Genomic DNA, 17,479 nt, shown 5'->3' on the forward strand with positions numbered 1-17,479 from the left:
AGTGTTCTCACATAAACTTTCACCTCCACAAAAACAGCTTTGTCAGGACTCAAACCAGGTCACTAGCTCCTCCACTAACATTGACATACCTTTTGGAAGGATCTTTCTGAAGACACAGTGAAAGTAATTTTCGAAAGGACTTGCCATACTTTTTCATCATTTCTTTATCCTCTACGCCAGTTTCTAAAGTAGGTGGATCATTTTGCAAGGTCAACATTAACACCTGCAGCATTAAGAAACATGAAGACAGAATATCAGTTCACCTATTTGCTACCCTGATATTGGTAGTTCTGTACAAACCTATCAGAGGCCCTCCTTCTCTAGGTTTTCCATTATTTAACTTTCCAAAAAAATGTGTACTCAAAATATTCATGTCACTTTGGAAATCTATTACTCTTTAACCTTTTTTGTTATTCCATTGTCAGTACTTATGAAATTTGCTCTCTGTGTTAAGAATGAGCTCCCGAAGCAACCAGGGCAGAGATTTCTGGGACCTGGCTCTCCCAGTGCCTCCAGCACACAGCTCTAGCACAGAAAGAGGGTGGTGGGTGGCAAAAAGAAAAAGTGACAGTCATTTGTGCAGGCCATTCAAAATGAAGGAACTAACCGTATGCAGGGTTTCTGAAATATATTACCAACCCTAAAAATAAAACCACATCACAGGAGGTAACATGATGTCCTTTGAAAGAGAGAGAAAGAGAGAGAGAGAGAGAGAGAGAGAAAACATACAGAAAATTGTGAAAAACAGCTTGGTAGATAGCCAGGAGTTGTGAAGATCCATAATCAGATCAAAGGCCATGCTGCTTTGAGAGGAAGATAAAATAAAATAAAATTTCAAATCAAAAAAGGTAAAAAATAAACATGCTATTTTACAATAACATCAAAATTACTTGCTTTAATAAGAAAATAGAATGTGCAACAATTGACCTACAAAGTAAAATAAATGCATAGATCAACCTTAATTTATGCAAATGCTATACATGTCAAGGCTCTTTTCAAACACTTTCAGATGTCTGAATACATGCAGGATGAAAGTGACAGTTTATTGTTCACAGAGGATAATGGCGAAAAGGACAACATGAAGGGCTGGGAACTCTGGAAAAAAGTTCTACTGGATTTCAGACTGGGATTAGCAAGTTCTCATAAGATTCAGCTAAGAAATAGTATTTGTTTTCCTGTTTAAAAAAAAACAAACAGGAAAAACAAAAGAATAGAAAATAAAAACACTGAGTAAAATACAAAGTCCTCAGAGTAACTTCAGTTCTCAGAAGTAAGAAAAATAATTTAGAATGCAAGATTGAAGGGTAACAAAACTCTGGAAATAGTACCCAACATATATGCTGCAGACTAAAAATATCATGACTCACTCACATGAGATGAGCCACCAATATGACACTGTGAGGTCAGGGGAGAGAATACTGTAGGGCATTAAAAATTAAAAATAAAAGTCCTTAGGCTCTGTGAGATCCATCTGAGAAGATGATGTCACTAAATCTGTTCTTTGCTATTCTTTGGGGACTAGAATTGTTCTGCTCTAAAGAGTCATGACCAGCATCTGTCAGAGCTCTCAACTTCTATCAACCAATCTAATCACATTCTTCCCTGAACTCTAGCTAAGAACGTAAATCCAGCTTCAAAGCTGGGAAATGCCCATTATGTTCACTGAGAAAATTAGGCAGTATTCAACTTGGCTGCATTCCTCCATTAATTCTCTGCATGTCTAAGAGAAAAATGAGTAAGTTCAAGAGAATTAGACAATCAATGCCACCCAATCACATTTCAAACCCCACATATTATTTCCAACAGTAATTACTTTCATAGGAGGATATTTGTGATAAGGTGCTGCTCCTGTTGCTAATTCAATGGCAGTTATCCCAAAACTCCACATGTCAGCCTTGAAGTCATAGCCTCTCACCTAAAAAAGAAAAACAGCAAAAGAAACACACAATGATACCGCAGCTATATTACATATCTTATTATATCAGGAAGACAGACCTGTTTATAAATAACTTTCATATTAACTTGCTAAAGGCTTTACACAATTCACTCTACTAAAATTGACTACAATGAAATTTTAATGTGCTACGGGTATGTGTCATAATACTATAACAATCAAGGTAACCTTTTTTTGTACCTGTTCCATGACTTCAGGGGCCATCCAACATGGGGTGCCAACAAATGTTTTTCTTACTTTATTCCGTGTAACATCACCTCCTGTTGCTAAGAATGCACTTACCCCAAAATCTGAAAGGGAAAAGAAAAATCAACCTTTTTTTTATGTAAGACATTGCTTATAAATTCTGTCTCTTGGAACATATCTCTTCCTGGTGAGCTTTAGGATGATAATGAATTCTTGCAAACATTCATGCAGCTCTCAGACCTAGGCTAGGCTGCTCTTCCCATCTGCCATGTATGACAGGTACCTTCTCAGGTACCGAATAGGTCAGCAAGCCCATCGACCCAAAAGCTCACTATACCGAATTATATTTCCACTAAATCAATACCAAAAGTCATAATTAATCATAAAGTATTAAGATACCAATGAAAAGCTAAACACATTCTTAAAACCCTGAAAATAAAATTTCAGCTTTAGCCAAGATTCATTTTAGAAAATCACTTGTAAGAATACCACTGGGGAAAGTACAAGTTGTACACAGTATAGCTCCTTTTTTTGTATATATTCTTATGATTTTCTAGCTTCTTTAATTCAAGTTGCCAATGTTTACAGACTTATTTTTAAAAGATGAAAAACATTCATCTTTCATGTTCCCATATCCTCGACTAAACAGTGCTTACTAACACCTTAGCTAAAATCATAATGGCAAACCCATAAACCCAGTGCACAAAGCCACCAGGCCTAGGTTTGTGCATGTTCAGCTACCCACACAAAAGAAAAGCTTTGTAAGCAACAACTCTCTTTTCCCTATGTTATTTTCCTGAATTTCCTAAAAACAGATGGCATGGTTTGTAGAACTTAAATAATATTCCTCCCAATAACTATTACTTAAAAATAAAATAGTAATTAAAATAATTACTCTTCTTATATATTAAAAATTATGTAGGATGATTAAACATGCTGCATAAGCCCATTGGAAAGAATATCTCTCCATGTAACAGGAGAGACTACCAGCTGATTACTAACACATGCAATCCTACTTGTATTTTTGCATAAAGATTACCAATGGTTAATCAGTTAAAGTAGCAGTTATTCAAAACTAGTATACTTGTTTGTAACTTAAGTCAAAAGACTCCTAGATAGTGAACTGGTAGATATTAATTAAAAGGGTAGTCAACACTTTCAAATAATGCATAAACTATGCAGTCTGGTTCCTGAAAGTTAGTCTGATATTCTTTACTAGTTTCCTTTGTTAACTGTCAGAATGACAATAATTACCAAAGAATAACTCAAGTACAAACCAAGGTCAATATATAAACTTTTGGCCTGGATTTTCAGTTATGCAACTGTATGTCTTAATTACACTGCAACTACTTCCCTACATGAAAATACATTGACTGTTTCATTTTATTTACATTTAAATATACTCAACTCCCAGCAGGAATCTCATTCTAAGTAAAAGAAATGAAAATTGACAAATGGAGTGTTTGTTCCAACTGCTACTACTCAGGTGCTATTACTGAGCAAAAGCATACTGTGAAAAAACTGTTATTCAACTTAATTCACATATGTGGGTCCAAATATAAAATTCTTTTGAGTTTCACATTATATTACAGAGGTCAGAAAAAATGAAGCGTTTTGGAAAAATCCTCTGGAACCAATCAAGTCTCTTGTGAGTGGGAGAAGGTAGGGTTCATTCTCTTTAAGAAAAGTTGGGTGGACAGAATCATTTGTAAAAGTGTACTGTATCTGGGTAGAAGAATGAATATGATAATGCTTTCAGAAAGATTAATTCCAGTTTATTCTCCAAAGTGAGGTTCAATAATAAAGTTAACATCTTATATTTATTTAAAGATTTTATAATATAATATTAATTGCATACATATGACATAAATAAACTATAGAAAAAACTGCCTTAAGGAAAGATCAGATTCTTTTAAACGCAGCTCAAGCAATCCTATACCAAGCCTCTTAGAAAAAGACAGATTTAAACCAAAAAAAATCCATACTGGACATTATTTTTTCAATTCCTGTCTGCTCCTATTAGACAATTTAAAAGCCAGAAAATAGCTAAGCAAGATGTATAGCAGCAGTTCATTATTGACAATACCTCTTTGATATATCTTTCATGATTCACGTATTTATTCATAGCCTCCACTCAGAACATTCACTTAAAGTCATAAACAGATGGTTAAATGTCTTTAAAGCTCAGAACAAGAATTCCAGAAGCAGAAAACACTAATGCTAACATCCACTGGCTCATAAGACAGAAGAATAAATACACCATTTGCTCTTATGTATGGCTAATGTGTACACAAGAAGATTTATATGTGCTAAGGAACAGAATGTCTTGGACCAAAGTACACAATGTGCTTCTACAAACAGGAAAACTGGTATATGCTGTCAAGCCAGCTTACATGTGACAGTGAGACAAGGTGGCACAACAGTTCACAGTGAAAAGCCATCCTTGTTTCCGCAGGGCCACATCTACATAGCCAAAGGGAATGGTGCCAGACACTCCTGAGTCCGAATCCATGGACATTCCTCCTGCAACATGAAGCCAAAGGGTTCACCTAAAGTTAGTCAGGCAGTCTTCCTGCCTGAGGAAATTAACTGAAGAGTGTTTTAAAGAAAGAATTCTGTCCTCATAACTAAAAGACTCCCAAGTCTTTGAGATCTCTCTATTCTCTCCCTCCCCAGAAGCCACTGCCTCAGTTTCAGCCACCCTTATTTCTTGCAAGGATTCCTACGGCAGCCTCTTCTCACCTCCTGCTTCCTCATTATCTGCGCTCCAGTCTATAGGCCTTCCTATGTCACAGACCTAAGGCTCTATACAAGCCTTTAAAGCCTCTCATCCTCTTAAAATATAGTCAAAATCCTTCAGCCCAACAGACAAACTTCTCCCACCTCCTTTGTCACCAGTGGTAGATCCAGCTGTGAGACCCAGCCCCAACAAACTTCTTTTTATTCCTGACTCCATGAGCTCCTCAACCTCACCAGTACTGCCTCCACACACGAGGCTGGAGGCCCATGTACATTATCCCTCCAGTGTGCAAAGGACCAGCCACACAGGACCTCCTCCATGTCCTTCTTAACCAAAGCACCCTTGGCATCCTGGCTCTGGATTATTTATTCAATGTACATCTATCCCCTGTAGCTAATTTACCACTTAACCATTCAAGAAACTCTAGTCATTGTCTTATTTTGAGTGTCAATGCTAAACCTTGAAAAAGAGCTGTAGGTTTATAGAGATCTGATTCTGAGAGTGGAAGAACTACCAGGAAATATCACATACTAATAGTTTTAAGCTGGGAATCTCAGATGCCAGGCCTAAGGCTAGACTATACAAGAGGAGGGTGTCAGGAAAGGGTAGGCAGAATCCCAATGTGTGACTTCCACAAGAGGCTTCCTTGGCCTCTGTGGCCTCACCTGCCTTCTTACGTGGGCCTCTTTTCTATTCTTATATTTATATGACTCTCCTCCTTCTTCAATCAAATACATTTCTTGTCATAACTCTTAGGTGGATCAATAAGCTACTATTCTCTGCCTTTTAACAAACAAGGTAAATGAGCTAAGGAGTACAGTAGCCTTTGGGAAGTTGTAAATGTAAAATATGAGAAATATAAATGTTACACCTTTAAGAATATCACCATTGTGACTTTAACTAAGCATCACTATTGCACAATACTGTGAAATTTGTGAAATCATGTAATCACATAATCACAATAAAGAATTTGCAAAAAATCACCATTCTATATGGAATATATATATATATATATATATATATATATATATATAATGGAATTCTATGCTTCCATCAGAAAGAATGACACTGCCCCATTTGTTAGGAAATGGAAAGACTTGGAAAAAAACATACTAAATGAAGTAAGCCAGACCCATATAGGTCCCATGGTTCCCCTTATTTGCAATAATTACATCTAGGACAATAAATACATCTAGGACAATCATAGAGATGAGCAGAAAAGCTCAAAAGCTATGTACATATAACCATGTAAGATGATGCTAAACGAAATGAACCCCAAGATATGGATACAAGTGGTTTTTCTTTGCTGTTGTTGTTTTTAACAACAATTATGTGATATATTTTTTCCTTTTGTATGTTCTTCCCCCTATGATATATCCCTGTTGTTGGTATCTTGCATCTTTATCTTATTTGAGGAGGGGAAGGAAAATAACAAAATGCTGAAACAGGGACACAGGATGACCCATTGCAAGAATGAGACTCACAAGACACTATGTTGGAAATGAACTTTACAACTTCAGTGGATAGGGGAATAGGGGAGGTGGGGGAGGGAGGGGATAGTAGGAGAAAAACAGAGGAGAGGTAACAATGATTGACAAGAAATATACTCATTATCTTACTCATGTAACTATAACAGCATCTATACAATAAAATATTTTTTAAAAGAAAAATATCACCAATCCAGTAGGATAAGATAAAGTAGACAACTGAACAACATGTAAAATAGAATACTATGCTGTCTATGTGGAGGCAGTAGAGCTTCAACTATACAATGGTGAACGACTGTAACCAAAGTAGGCCTTGGATCCAACCTTGAAAATGAAGTGACGATTTGGACAGGCAATCCTTACAGGAAACAGATTCCAGACAAAGACACAGCATCAGCAAAGGACAAGTGTGGAGCCAGGAAGAAAAACTGTCTGACAGCTGCAAGGGTCAAAAACTCAAATATCTACAGGGGTCAGGAGGAAAGAAGGTATGGAGCTCATTTTCAGTCCCTTCACACCCAGGTCTAAAGCAGCTACTGTCACTCAACTGAAATAGAAGCCTGCCCCAGAGGAAATGTGGACTAGGGGCTGCCAGACCTCCCAATTTTTCCAGAGAAGCCAAACATCAGGACCATCATGTAAAAACTCCCATTTTTGTGACAGCAACAAATCCATTAATAAAAGGCAGGCAGGCGGGGGGGTGGGGGTAGGAGGGAAAGCAGGCAACTGGAAAAGCAATTCTTCTTGCCTAATATAATCCGTGAGACTAGTCTGGCAACTGTGTTATGATTTCTGAAACTTACCTAAAATACTTCAATATGTACCATGTGATATTCTATTTGAGACACCACATTCCAGGTGGCCAGCTGGCCTTCTAACCAAGAATGCCTTGTTCCAGAGGATTCTCATAGCACTTGATCCTGGAGACCAGGGGAAGCTTATAGAAGTATTTCTGCTATAAGGTGAAGGCCTGAGTTTCCAGCCATTCAGTAACCCACCCTATCAAACAACAACCCTTACCAAGTGTCCATCTCATCCCCTGAAATGTACTTTTGTTTTGCTAAAAAAAATGAAACACCCTTTGCTATCAAAAAGAAAAGAAAAAAAGAGAGGAGAGAAGAGGGCAGGGGAAATGAGGGGAAGGAAGCAGAGAAGGATGGAGAGAGAAGGAAGGAAAAGAAGAAAGGAAGGAAAAAGATAAGGAAGGAGGGAAAGAGGGAGAGAAGAAGGGAGGGAGGGATGATTCATTTCTACCCTTTTATCTAAACATAGATATGTATGAGCCAGGTAAAATATCAAGAAGGTTATTGCTAGGGAAAACAATGATTTGTGGAGCAGCATGATACCTGCATTAAATGGGCTTTCACTAGTGAAAATAAATGTTCTCAGCTAAAATATTGTAAATATTCTTCTAACCTTTAAATTAATTAAATAAAAGAATACAGTCAATCTAAACATAGACTAAGCAGTCATGTGTGGATTTAGGCTTCTAATGATAATATAAGGAAAAAGAAAACCGGCACCTGGACTGTGCCATGTTGGGTACAAGGAAATCTCTTATTCACCTATAAGCAGGGATTTCCTTGAGCTTATAGAACAAATTGTGAGACCCATTCAGGGGCTTACTGGCTAATGGATGACAAAATTATTCCGAAAATCATTTTTCTGAAAAACCAAGAGGGTGTCTAAATGAGAAGCCCTAACCCTTGCCTACTTTAAAATCTACTATTATTTGAAAAAGGTTCCTACCTGAGCTGTACACAGAAAACATAGCTCTGGGTCAGTTCAAAATCTGGCTAGGGAGTAACAGAATCAATGCTTGGTAAGTTCAGAGTTCCTCCAATATAGTCACAAGGACATCAATCCCAGCAAATGTTCTAAAGGACTAAAATAATGAAATAGAGGGAGCCCCACCCCCACTCCCAGCTTCCTGGCTATAAGCAGTATCTTTTGTTCCCCAAAAGACATGACTTTAAAATGCAGGCAAGTACTAAGCTAAATAGTTCAAGGTCCTAACTACTAACCAAGGGCAGAGCATGGGAAAAGGGAACTTGAACTTGATCCTCTTGTACTTGATCCTCTTTATACCTGATCCTACTAGCAACCCACACAACCAGTGTCAGTCACTCCAAGGAAAACTGAGAAATTGTAGTGGAGAGGAGTTCAGAAAAGGGCTAGAAGAAGAGCAGACCCCAGCCACAACCCAGCAGTACAATGAACAGAGCCTGCATGTGAATACTCTGCAAATGGGAAGGATTACAAAAAGCCTTAAGAAAACACTTCGACTTGTGGGTATTGGAATTGAAAAAAGGAAAAGGAATAAAAAGATTAAATGATTTACCAAGGAATACAACAGAAAGTTATTGAGGATCTGAATAAAACCTAGTCCTTTAAAAGGGAGAAGGACTGCATATTATCCTTTTAGCCCAGATCTCCATGTTGCAAAAGTCTAGTATAATTTTCTTTACTGAAAAGCAAATGCAAACTAGAACAGTGGGGTTAAGACTCCACAACTCCTAAGCTCTTCCTTGGATAAATATCAAGTTGTGATTACTCAACTCAGAAAAACTACTTTGAGGTTCTCTGGTTAATCCTAAATGTCATATTTATATTGTGAAAAACAATCCCTTTATAGTTTGATTTCATTTTCAGTTGTCCTTTTTAATTTTTTAATTTTCCTTTCCCTCACAAGACTCTGGAAACCTCACTGGCAAGACTGCAATGTACTCAATACTGCTGGTCTCCCAGAGCGCCACAGGTTTCCTTGAAATGTTACACTCAGGAAGCATAGCATATACAGAATTTCATTGTGATTTAAATTATGCACATGCCATAATAATGGGTATAAAACAGCAATAAATATTTTCTTAATTCTGTTAGGAACAGACTATATAGAATATGTTTTTAACATTGTATCTCTTACTATTTTTGTACTGCATTTATCCCAGGATATGTATCAGTGGTGAAATACCTTGCTCCTGTTCAGCATGCAATGGGGATACAGGCATGCCCCTGGATGTCATAAGCTTACAGAACTGTGATTTAGACACAATCCTGGCCTTCCAGTGACAACAAATATGGGGAAATGTATGAAACTGGGTAACTATCACATGATCTGAACCATATGAAGAGAAGATAGATAATCGAGATAGATGTTAGTGTACACTACATATTACATTCAGAACTAAATTCCCATTTTCTGCAAGGAGTTCCTAGGTGCCCTTTCCCTTCATTTCTCAATATGTGTGTACATGCATGCATGTGTTTGCGTATGTGTGTGTTTGTGTGTGTGAGTGTGTGTGTGTGTGTGTGAGAGAGAGAGAGAGAGAGAGAGAGAACCCAGCTTTCTAAATTACAAAAGCAGAGGGGTTCCTTTTCCCACTGCAACCCTATTTATTCCATCCTGGTAATAGTTCTGATCTCTGTTCACAGCACTCTCTAGTCAAGAAAAACAAAGCAGCTCAACCCACGCAACCACTCAGCATGTATGGGATCCAACAGGTTTCTAGGGCTGTTTCTTTTGCATTGCCATGCTTATCCAATTGCTTCTTCAACTAACCAAATCAACTTTTCCCACTTTTATTTCTTTAATGTATAATTAAATCCAGGATTTGTCTACCAGTTCTTGTTATATTGTTGGTGCTGGTGTTGTTGTTGTTGGTTTAAATTAAATTGCAGCCTTTTCACTTTCCTGGAGCCTTGCCATCATCAAAATGTCATCAGACCTCTGGACAATAAGAGCCAAGTCTGAGTGGAAACAGGAAGGTTGTGCCCTCCTTTTGGCCTGCTGGGAAAACTACTGCCCCAGGAGGAGCAGGGAGACTGGTTCTACACTGACATGGAGAGGACACAGGGAACACATTGAGTGTCCAGGTAGACACTGTATCTCCAGATAGTCAACTTTTGCTCAGCAGAACTCAGGACAACCAAGGGTCAGTAGTATAATGAAGAGCCCAGGAGGACAAGACGGAATATGGCAAAATCTGGAACAGCAGCCATCAACACTCCCTGGGGTTTTTTCTTCTTGAAATAAGCCCACTTTGCTAAGGAGCAGTTTCCCCTCTACTACTACAGTGACATTTCAGCACACCCATGACTGCTACAAAGCCCAAGAGTGACACAAAGACACACATGGTATAGTGTGGGGGACCCTCACTCAAAGGCCTACTGTGGGGTACTGAAGAAGAGATGTAGTAATGAGAAAGGGAACAGGGAATACAAGTTCCCACTCTGAAGAAACACCTAGAATCAAACAAGACAGAAGGGAAGCTCTGTTCACAGTCCTTGAAAATTGTCTCCATTTTTCTGAGTGACAATTGCTAGGGTTTTATTCTGTTGGGCTTCAGATACGGTAGGTTCTCCGTACTGTGCATCCTGTGGGACACACTGCTGACTGATTTGCCAGGCCACTCATGGTACTTGCTCCTCTTTAGCCATGAATGGTCTGCTCTGAGGGTCCATGTTAGTCCACACTATTCCAAGGAGAATAATGTGTGCACCTATGGGGAAGTTTTTCTCTAGAGCAGAACCACCCACAAGTATCCTTTGCTTCCTATTCCCCTTTCTGTGTGGGAATAGTCAGGTAAAGATGTAATGATGTAAGCAAGAGTCTCCTGTGAAGACAAGTGTGATGGTCACACCTGAAGTCCAGAAGGGAAACAGGAAAGGGTCTGGGCCCTTTCTCCTGGGCCTCTGCATCAACTCTGAAACCAAGTGCCAAAAACTTCTTGTAACATGAGATAATAAATTATCTCTAAGCTCCTGTCAGACAAGGACTCTGTGATCTGTACTCAAACAAGTAACTCTTACAATCTCCTGTCTTTCAACAATTCAGCCATGTCTAATCATACTCCTCACCACTATTTACATCAGAGGCTAATGTCATACTGAAAGGACTTGGTAAATATTACCAAGCACAAAGCTAGACGAGTAGCTCAGTGGTAATGCATCGGCCTACAAGCATAAAACTGAGTTCCAAGCCTCCTAGTGCCACAAAATTTATGTGTAATTATGTGTGTATATGTGTACACACACACACACACACACACACACACACCAGATTTGTTGAAATTAGTTTGGGAAGGAGAGGAGAATGGAAAAGAGAGAAAGAAGATGAGGGTGAATCTGCTTAGAAATAGGACAATGAAATCCCTCCTTGTATAGCTAAATTGGTACTAATACAACAATGCAGGGGAAATCAGCAAGCACATTAGCACATAGCATAGTTTTAGATTTTAAAACAGCTCTTAATGCCAGAGGCACCTATCAAAACAAATTAATGCAGCAACATCTCAAAGAGCGATGAGGAGCAGGCTGCAAGAAAAGCTTAATTTATCTTCTTATCAATAGTTGTTATTTAGGGCAACACTTACAACAACCTCATACAGAATAATACACATCTAAGAAATAGGAGAGTCTCAACCCCCTTCACTGAAGTAGGGGTCCACAGACCAGAGTCATCTGTACCACTCGGGAACTTCAGAGCTGCTGGTTCAGAATCTGCTCTGTAGCCAGATCCTTGGCTGATTCAACACACACTAAAGTTGCAGAAGTTTCCTGGCAGGAGCTATGGTATGATTCAGAATGCACAGCTTTCCTCTTTTCACCTTTTAGATGAAGAGAGAACCACAGTCATGAAAAGAGAGAAGAGGAGAATAAGCATTTATGTGTGCACATTCATTGGTGTGGCAGGATGAATATAAGGACAGTACAAATGTAAATCACACCCTGCACAGAACCATTTAGCCCTAAGACTCCCATCTACATGCAATGTGTCCAGCCAAACAAGCAATCCATTAATGACACACTTCTCTATGGGAGTTCTCAGGTTCACAAAATCTTTTAAGCACATGAAAATCATTTATAATCATAATACTGTCTATCACTAACTGATGCTCAAGGGAGATGCCATGGCAAAGGGGAAGAGATTGGGATTAGCCTCATTCTCAGAACAGATGTTTGCAGCCCTCTCCCTCCTACTCATGAAAACCTCAGGTGAATCTCTTGGTAAATTGAGAGTGGTATCTTTATTTCATGAGAGTAATAAGCTTCAATACACTCATCTTTTAAGTGATTCAATGAGTATGTTGGCACTTATCTACATTACATTAATCCATTAACCAATTGTTCACATAACACTTGTCCCAATCCAGAAAAAGCCTGGTAGCCTAGGAAGAGCAGAGAAGGCCAGAGAGACCTCTGACATTCAATCATCTTTGCCCTTGATTAGAAAGTGAGAACACATTATCCTGTGGCCCTTGAAACTGGGTCCTGGAAAGTCACTTCCCAGCTACTCTGGAAAAAGTCCCTATTATCCATCAACTAATGAGGGAGAGGCAGTCTTGGCTGTCTGAAACAACAGAAGACATTTTATAATACTATTGATAGCAAAATAAGGTGGGGGGATTACTTTTTTATTCCCTAAGGTAGATTTTCACCTTTAAAAAATAACTGAAATAGAAAGAAATAGGCCTTCCCATACTTGGGGCCACATCGGGGTAGATTCTTGACATTGCCATCAGCAAGTTTCAAAAATGACTGCAAGGCTGGAATCCCAGGCCTGCTATGGAGAAGATCCCAGGCAAGAGCCAATTCTCTCAACCCCCAAAACACTCTGTTACATGTGATTAAGAGACCAGCAATGGTCATCTTTCTATTAGATACAATAATTCCTGGGAACAAAAGAAAACCACATAGTCCTCAAACCACAAACCTATTCTTCCTGGAGCTTCAGTGGGTAGGAGGAACATGTTAGAGGTCCTCTGTCCTATCCACTGGACAGATATTTAATTGGCTTAATTCACCCCCCCATGCCAAAGATCATCCTCTGATGAATGCCTTAAAATAGATCTGAGACTATCTTTAATGACTGCAGCTTAGGAAGAACCATTGAAAACATTTTGATACAAGATAGATCTTTGAAGAACATGTCAACCTCAATTTATTTACAGCAAAAAAGAAAAAAAACCTGAGCCCTAAGGCAGCCAAAGTGTAAAATCACATGGGGGTGACAAAGGGAGCCTAATGGCATAGACTGAAAGTGGAGTCTGAGGAGTTCCGGAATCCTCTGTTTTCATGACCTTCAAAATGACCTTACACAAGTCCATAGCTGCTCAGCAGTTCTCAGTCCCTTTGGTTGTGAGATCTACTTTATAGAACTGTCAGAGCTGCTGCAAGAAGATCTCAAGGTATGTATAACATACAGGCCTTATCATGTCCCAACCCAAAGACATGCTCCTGGAAATGGCAGGAGCTTGTGGCTGGCTAAATCCACAAAGACAACCACAAGCAACTTAGATCAAATATTAATGTCTAGATTTCCAATGTTTATATACCTGCAGGTGGTCTTTTCATACAAATCTCCACTTAACTAGCTTACTATCAAAGGCTCTGTGAAGCCACAATTGCCCATCTGTACACTTGAAAGAGACAGTTGCCAGAGTAGATGATTAAAATAACTCAATTCCAGTAGCCACAAGTATTCAAAGAAACAATTGATATCATTTCTGCACCATTTGGGGGAGAATTAGTTGAGGAAAACAATCTTCAGAGAATCTCCTGATTCTCAACTCTACAATAAAGAAAATCTCACACTTAAACTTCATGAAAACTATGAGGATCATATATTGAACGCTATTACTCAATTCTTTTACCTACATTACATAGCTATATGTTCATTAATTCATTCAACAGCAATTTACCAAGCCTTCACTCAGTATCTTTCCCAGTTGGAAACCTCTGAACTCAAGTTGATAGGTAAATTCAGGTTGAGGGAAACACGGGAGAGATAAATACAGATTCTAAATGAATTTAATGAGGAAAATCCAAAGGAGTGGTTCTTAGATTTAGCATACATCACAATCACTAGGATGCTGGCCCCACCTCTCTGAGTTGGGGGCTCTAAAGTGGGAAAGCACAAGATTCTGCATTTTATCAAGCTTACCAGGCCAATAAAGCTGGTCTGCAAGAGCAATTGCAGGGCACTAATTACACTGATGTATAATTCGGAAAAATACAACAGGGAATAGGAAGTTTGAGGTATGGAAATATCATTGATATGACATTTTAGCCAAGACCTGAAGGAGGTAAGGAAGAGTAGTCCCGAATGAGGGAGCAATCAATTGAAAGATCCCAAGGAAGGGGCATGTACGAGTAGGCGGAAGCTGGGAAGAAGGTTCTTTGCCTGGAGATAACAAAAGGAAAGGAAGAAACAGGAGATAGGAACAAGATCTTATAAGACTTTGTGAGCCACTCAGGAATTTGACTTGCACTCTGACATAGGAAGGGATTTGAGGGTTTTCAATAAATGCATGATGATACAAGTGAACTTAGTGTAAAGCATTCCTCTGGACACCACAGAAAATGCAGTACAGACAAGGGTAGAAGCTGAAGAAGTTCTCTAAGGCGTTACCTTAACAATCCAGATGACTGGTGACATTGCCCTGGATTAGGTGAGAAGAGGTCAGCAACAGGATTTACTGACATATTAGCCAGGATGTAGGGGATTTGGCAAACCTAAGGAACAAGAAATGCCACAATATCTGGCCTTTTCAATAGAAAAATGGTCCTGCCATTAAAACAAGCAAGAAAGAATGTAGAAATGACAGTATGTTGTGGGCCTAAGTGTCACAGAGCTCATCTACACTGAAGGTATAAAACTTTTGGAGTTGAAAGGAAACTTTGTAAGCTAAGGATATCATTTGTAGGTAATACAAACCATGACCAGCAAAGGACTTGGCTGAGAATTCAGGGTAACTGAGGAAGCCAGAGAATTTTTGGCCACTGTGTCCTTAAGAGTACTGTACACTTTTTAATACAAGGTTAAATAAAGTAGAACATAAATACATGTTAAAACTATTTAAATATCCTGCAAATCTATAACAAGTGTATGATATATGGATGACTTACTCAGACATCCACAGTGTTTTATAGTGCATGAAATTTAATTTAATAGTGATATCACAGGCCCTTAAAAATGAGAGAGGCAAGAGGAAAAGAGAGGAGGAATGAAAAAGGGAGACAAGGAGAGAGACTAAGTCCCACCAGTCTCTTGCCCTTCCAGATGCTTCCCAGATGCTTAACCATGGCCCCATGCACCATAGTGGAGGGAAAACTCCAGGAAGTGAGCCATGCAGAATGATTCCTCTCCATTGGGTTCACCCAGTAAGATTTCCCTAGGTTATTGCTTAACAACTTCTAGCAGCTGTTAAGGATGAAAAGTAGCTTAAAATCTCCCACAAGTGTTTCCCACTAATGGTGTGCAGATGGAATGGAAAGCCAAGTTTCCAGAATTGATTGCATTCTTGATTCAAGCTAGATGGTTCACCAAATGTTGGTGTTTATCAAGATCCCCCAAATCAAGGAAGTTTATCAATTCTGTATCTTAAGCCAAAAATAAAAATTGGTATATGAGACTTTTGTCCTAAATCTTTAAACTACATTTCCTGGCTTACCCAATGTCTATTAACTCCTGTTCCCCATCACTCTTCCTTAAGATTATTAATCACTTAAACAAAGCTGCCTAAAACAAAGCATATCCAAAATCAGTGGTAAAAATATTTATCCAAAGGCTATTTTCAGCTTTGAAAATATGCAGCTGTATATGGGCCTTAGATTTTTAAATATCCTCACCTCCTTGTTAAACTGATATACATGCTTACTCAGTTGAAATTCCAGCTATGCCTTACATTCATGCCCTCTGTACAAATACTCCATGTGTACTTGTTTTCTATCATCTGCCCTTGAAGCAGGACATCTAGCATGTCTCTCGTCAGATTACATTGACCAAAAGGTTTAGGACACCTACCATATGCCAGGTACTCTCGAGGGATGTGGAGATGCACCCACAGATTTTCTTCCTCTGGGAATTACCCAGTATGAAGGTAAAATGAGAAAGTAGAGACTCAGTTTTACTAATCACAGATTAGCTGGTAAGGGTATGTAGGGAACTTTCAAGCAAGCAGGTGAGGGGCTTAACCCGTGAAGGTGAGAAAATTATGGAGAAGAGGATTGGAAAAAACAAATTCACAAGGAATAAATGTCCCAAACTGAGTCGGGAAAGTTAGCCAAGAAGAGGGAAATCTAGAAGCATAGCAAGCTAAAGCAGACATGCTTGTGGAGATGATGTGGAAAACAGGCAGGTCTTTCCCCTGCCTTTGCTTGTGATTGAGGGCTTTATTCCATCATTATCGCCTTTAAACTTCCCAGAAGGGAATGATATGGCCAGGTCAGCATAAGATTCCTCACTCTGGTAACTCTTGGGAAATTAATGTGGCAAAGAAAGAGAAAGACTGAAGCAACAGGAAGGAAGGTCAGATGGACTGTAGAAAACCTTCCCCACAACACCCCCAATAAAGGACCTACCCCCTTTACAAGCAGAACAGTAAAAGTTAACTAATCCTAAATGGAATGTGTTTTGACTGAAAATGCTACTGCTCTAGCGTTTTCTTATTACACAAATGTGCAAACTGAGACTACATGGTCACTGGGCTGGAAAGAGTAACATGCTCTGGGCCATGGTGCTCACAAATGTGATGCCACCAGCATTTCCTAATACAGATGCCTCCAAGCCTTTCAGAGCTGCCTATATTCATCAGAGGCTGTCTTTGATGCTGACCCAGTGTTCATATGGCCTTGCTCAAAGTGACACCTCTCTCCCCTTACAACACAACATACCTCTTCAATCTCTAGCCTGCTCCATTTAAGTGTACCTCATCAGAGCCAAAGAACACAAAAGGAACACTAAAGAATGCCCAATAAATAAGTGGGCTAAAGACTTAAAGAGAAACTTCTCTGAAGAAGAAAGAATGGCCAATAGACACATGAAGAAATGCTCAACTTCACTAGCCATAAAAGAAATGCAAATCAAAACAACATTGAGATACCATCTCACCCCAGTTAGAATGGCTATAATCAAGAACTCTCACAACAACAGATGCTGGACAGAAGGGAACCTTACTGCATTGTTGGTGGGAGTGTAAACTTGTTCAGCCACTTTGGAAATCAGTATGGAGGTTCCTCAAAAAATTCCACATAGATCTCCCCTATGACTCAGCAATCCCACTTTTGGGCATTTACCAAATGATCACAAACAAGACCATACTAAAGCTACCA

The 17,479-nt window shown here is 39.1% G+C and overlaps 1 protein-coding gene across 2 annotated transcripts in view; it reads right to left on the reverse strand.

The window, feature by feature from the left end:
- The window catches only part of Stk39 (serine threonine kinase 39), a 206,977-nt gene that overhangs the window by 154,798 nt on the left and 34,700 nt on the right, over positions 1 to 17,479 (reverse strand). For both annotated transcript variants that reach the window (XM_013030494.1, XM_013030500.1), the window contains exons 5-7: positions 2,135 to 2,244; positions 1,814 to 1,915; positions 90 to 223 (exon numbers count right to left, since the gene is read on the reverse strand). In XM_013030494.1, the coding sequence (XP_012885948.1) occupies positions 90 to 223; positions 1,814 to 1,915; positions 2,135 to 2,244 (346 nt within the window). The remainder of the gene's footprint in view (positions 1 to 89; positions 224 to 1,813; positions 1,916 to 2,134; positions 2,245 to 17,479) is intronic.

The sequence above is a fragment of the Dipodomys ordii genome, unplaced genomic scaffold (assembly GCF_000151885.1).
Source record: "Dipodomys ordii isolate 6190 unplaced genomic scaffold, Dord_2.0 Scaffold5, whole genome shotgun sequence".
NCBI classification, from domain to species: domain Eukaryota; kingdom Metazoa; phylum Chordata; class Mammalia; order Rodentia; family Heteromyidae; genus Dipodomys; species Dipodomys ordii.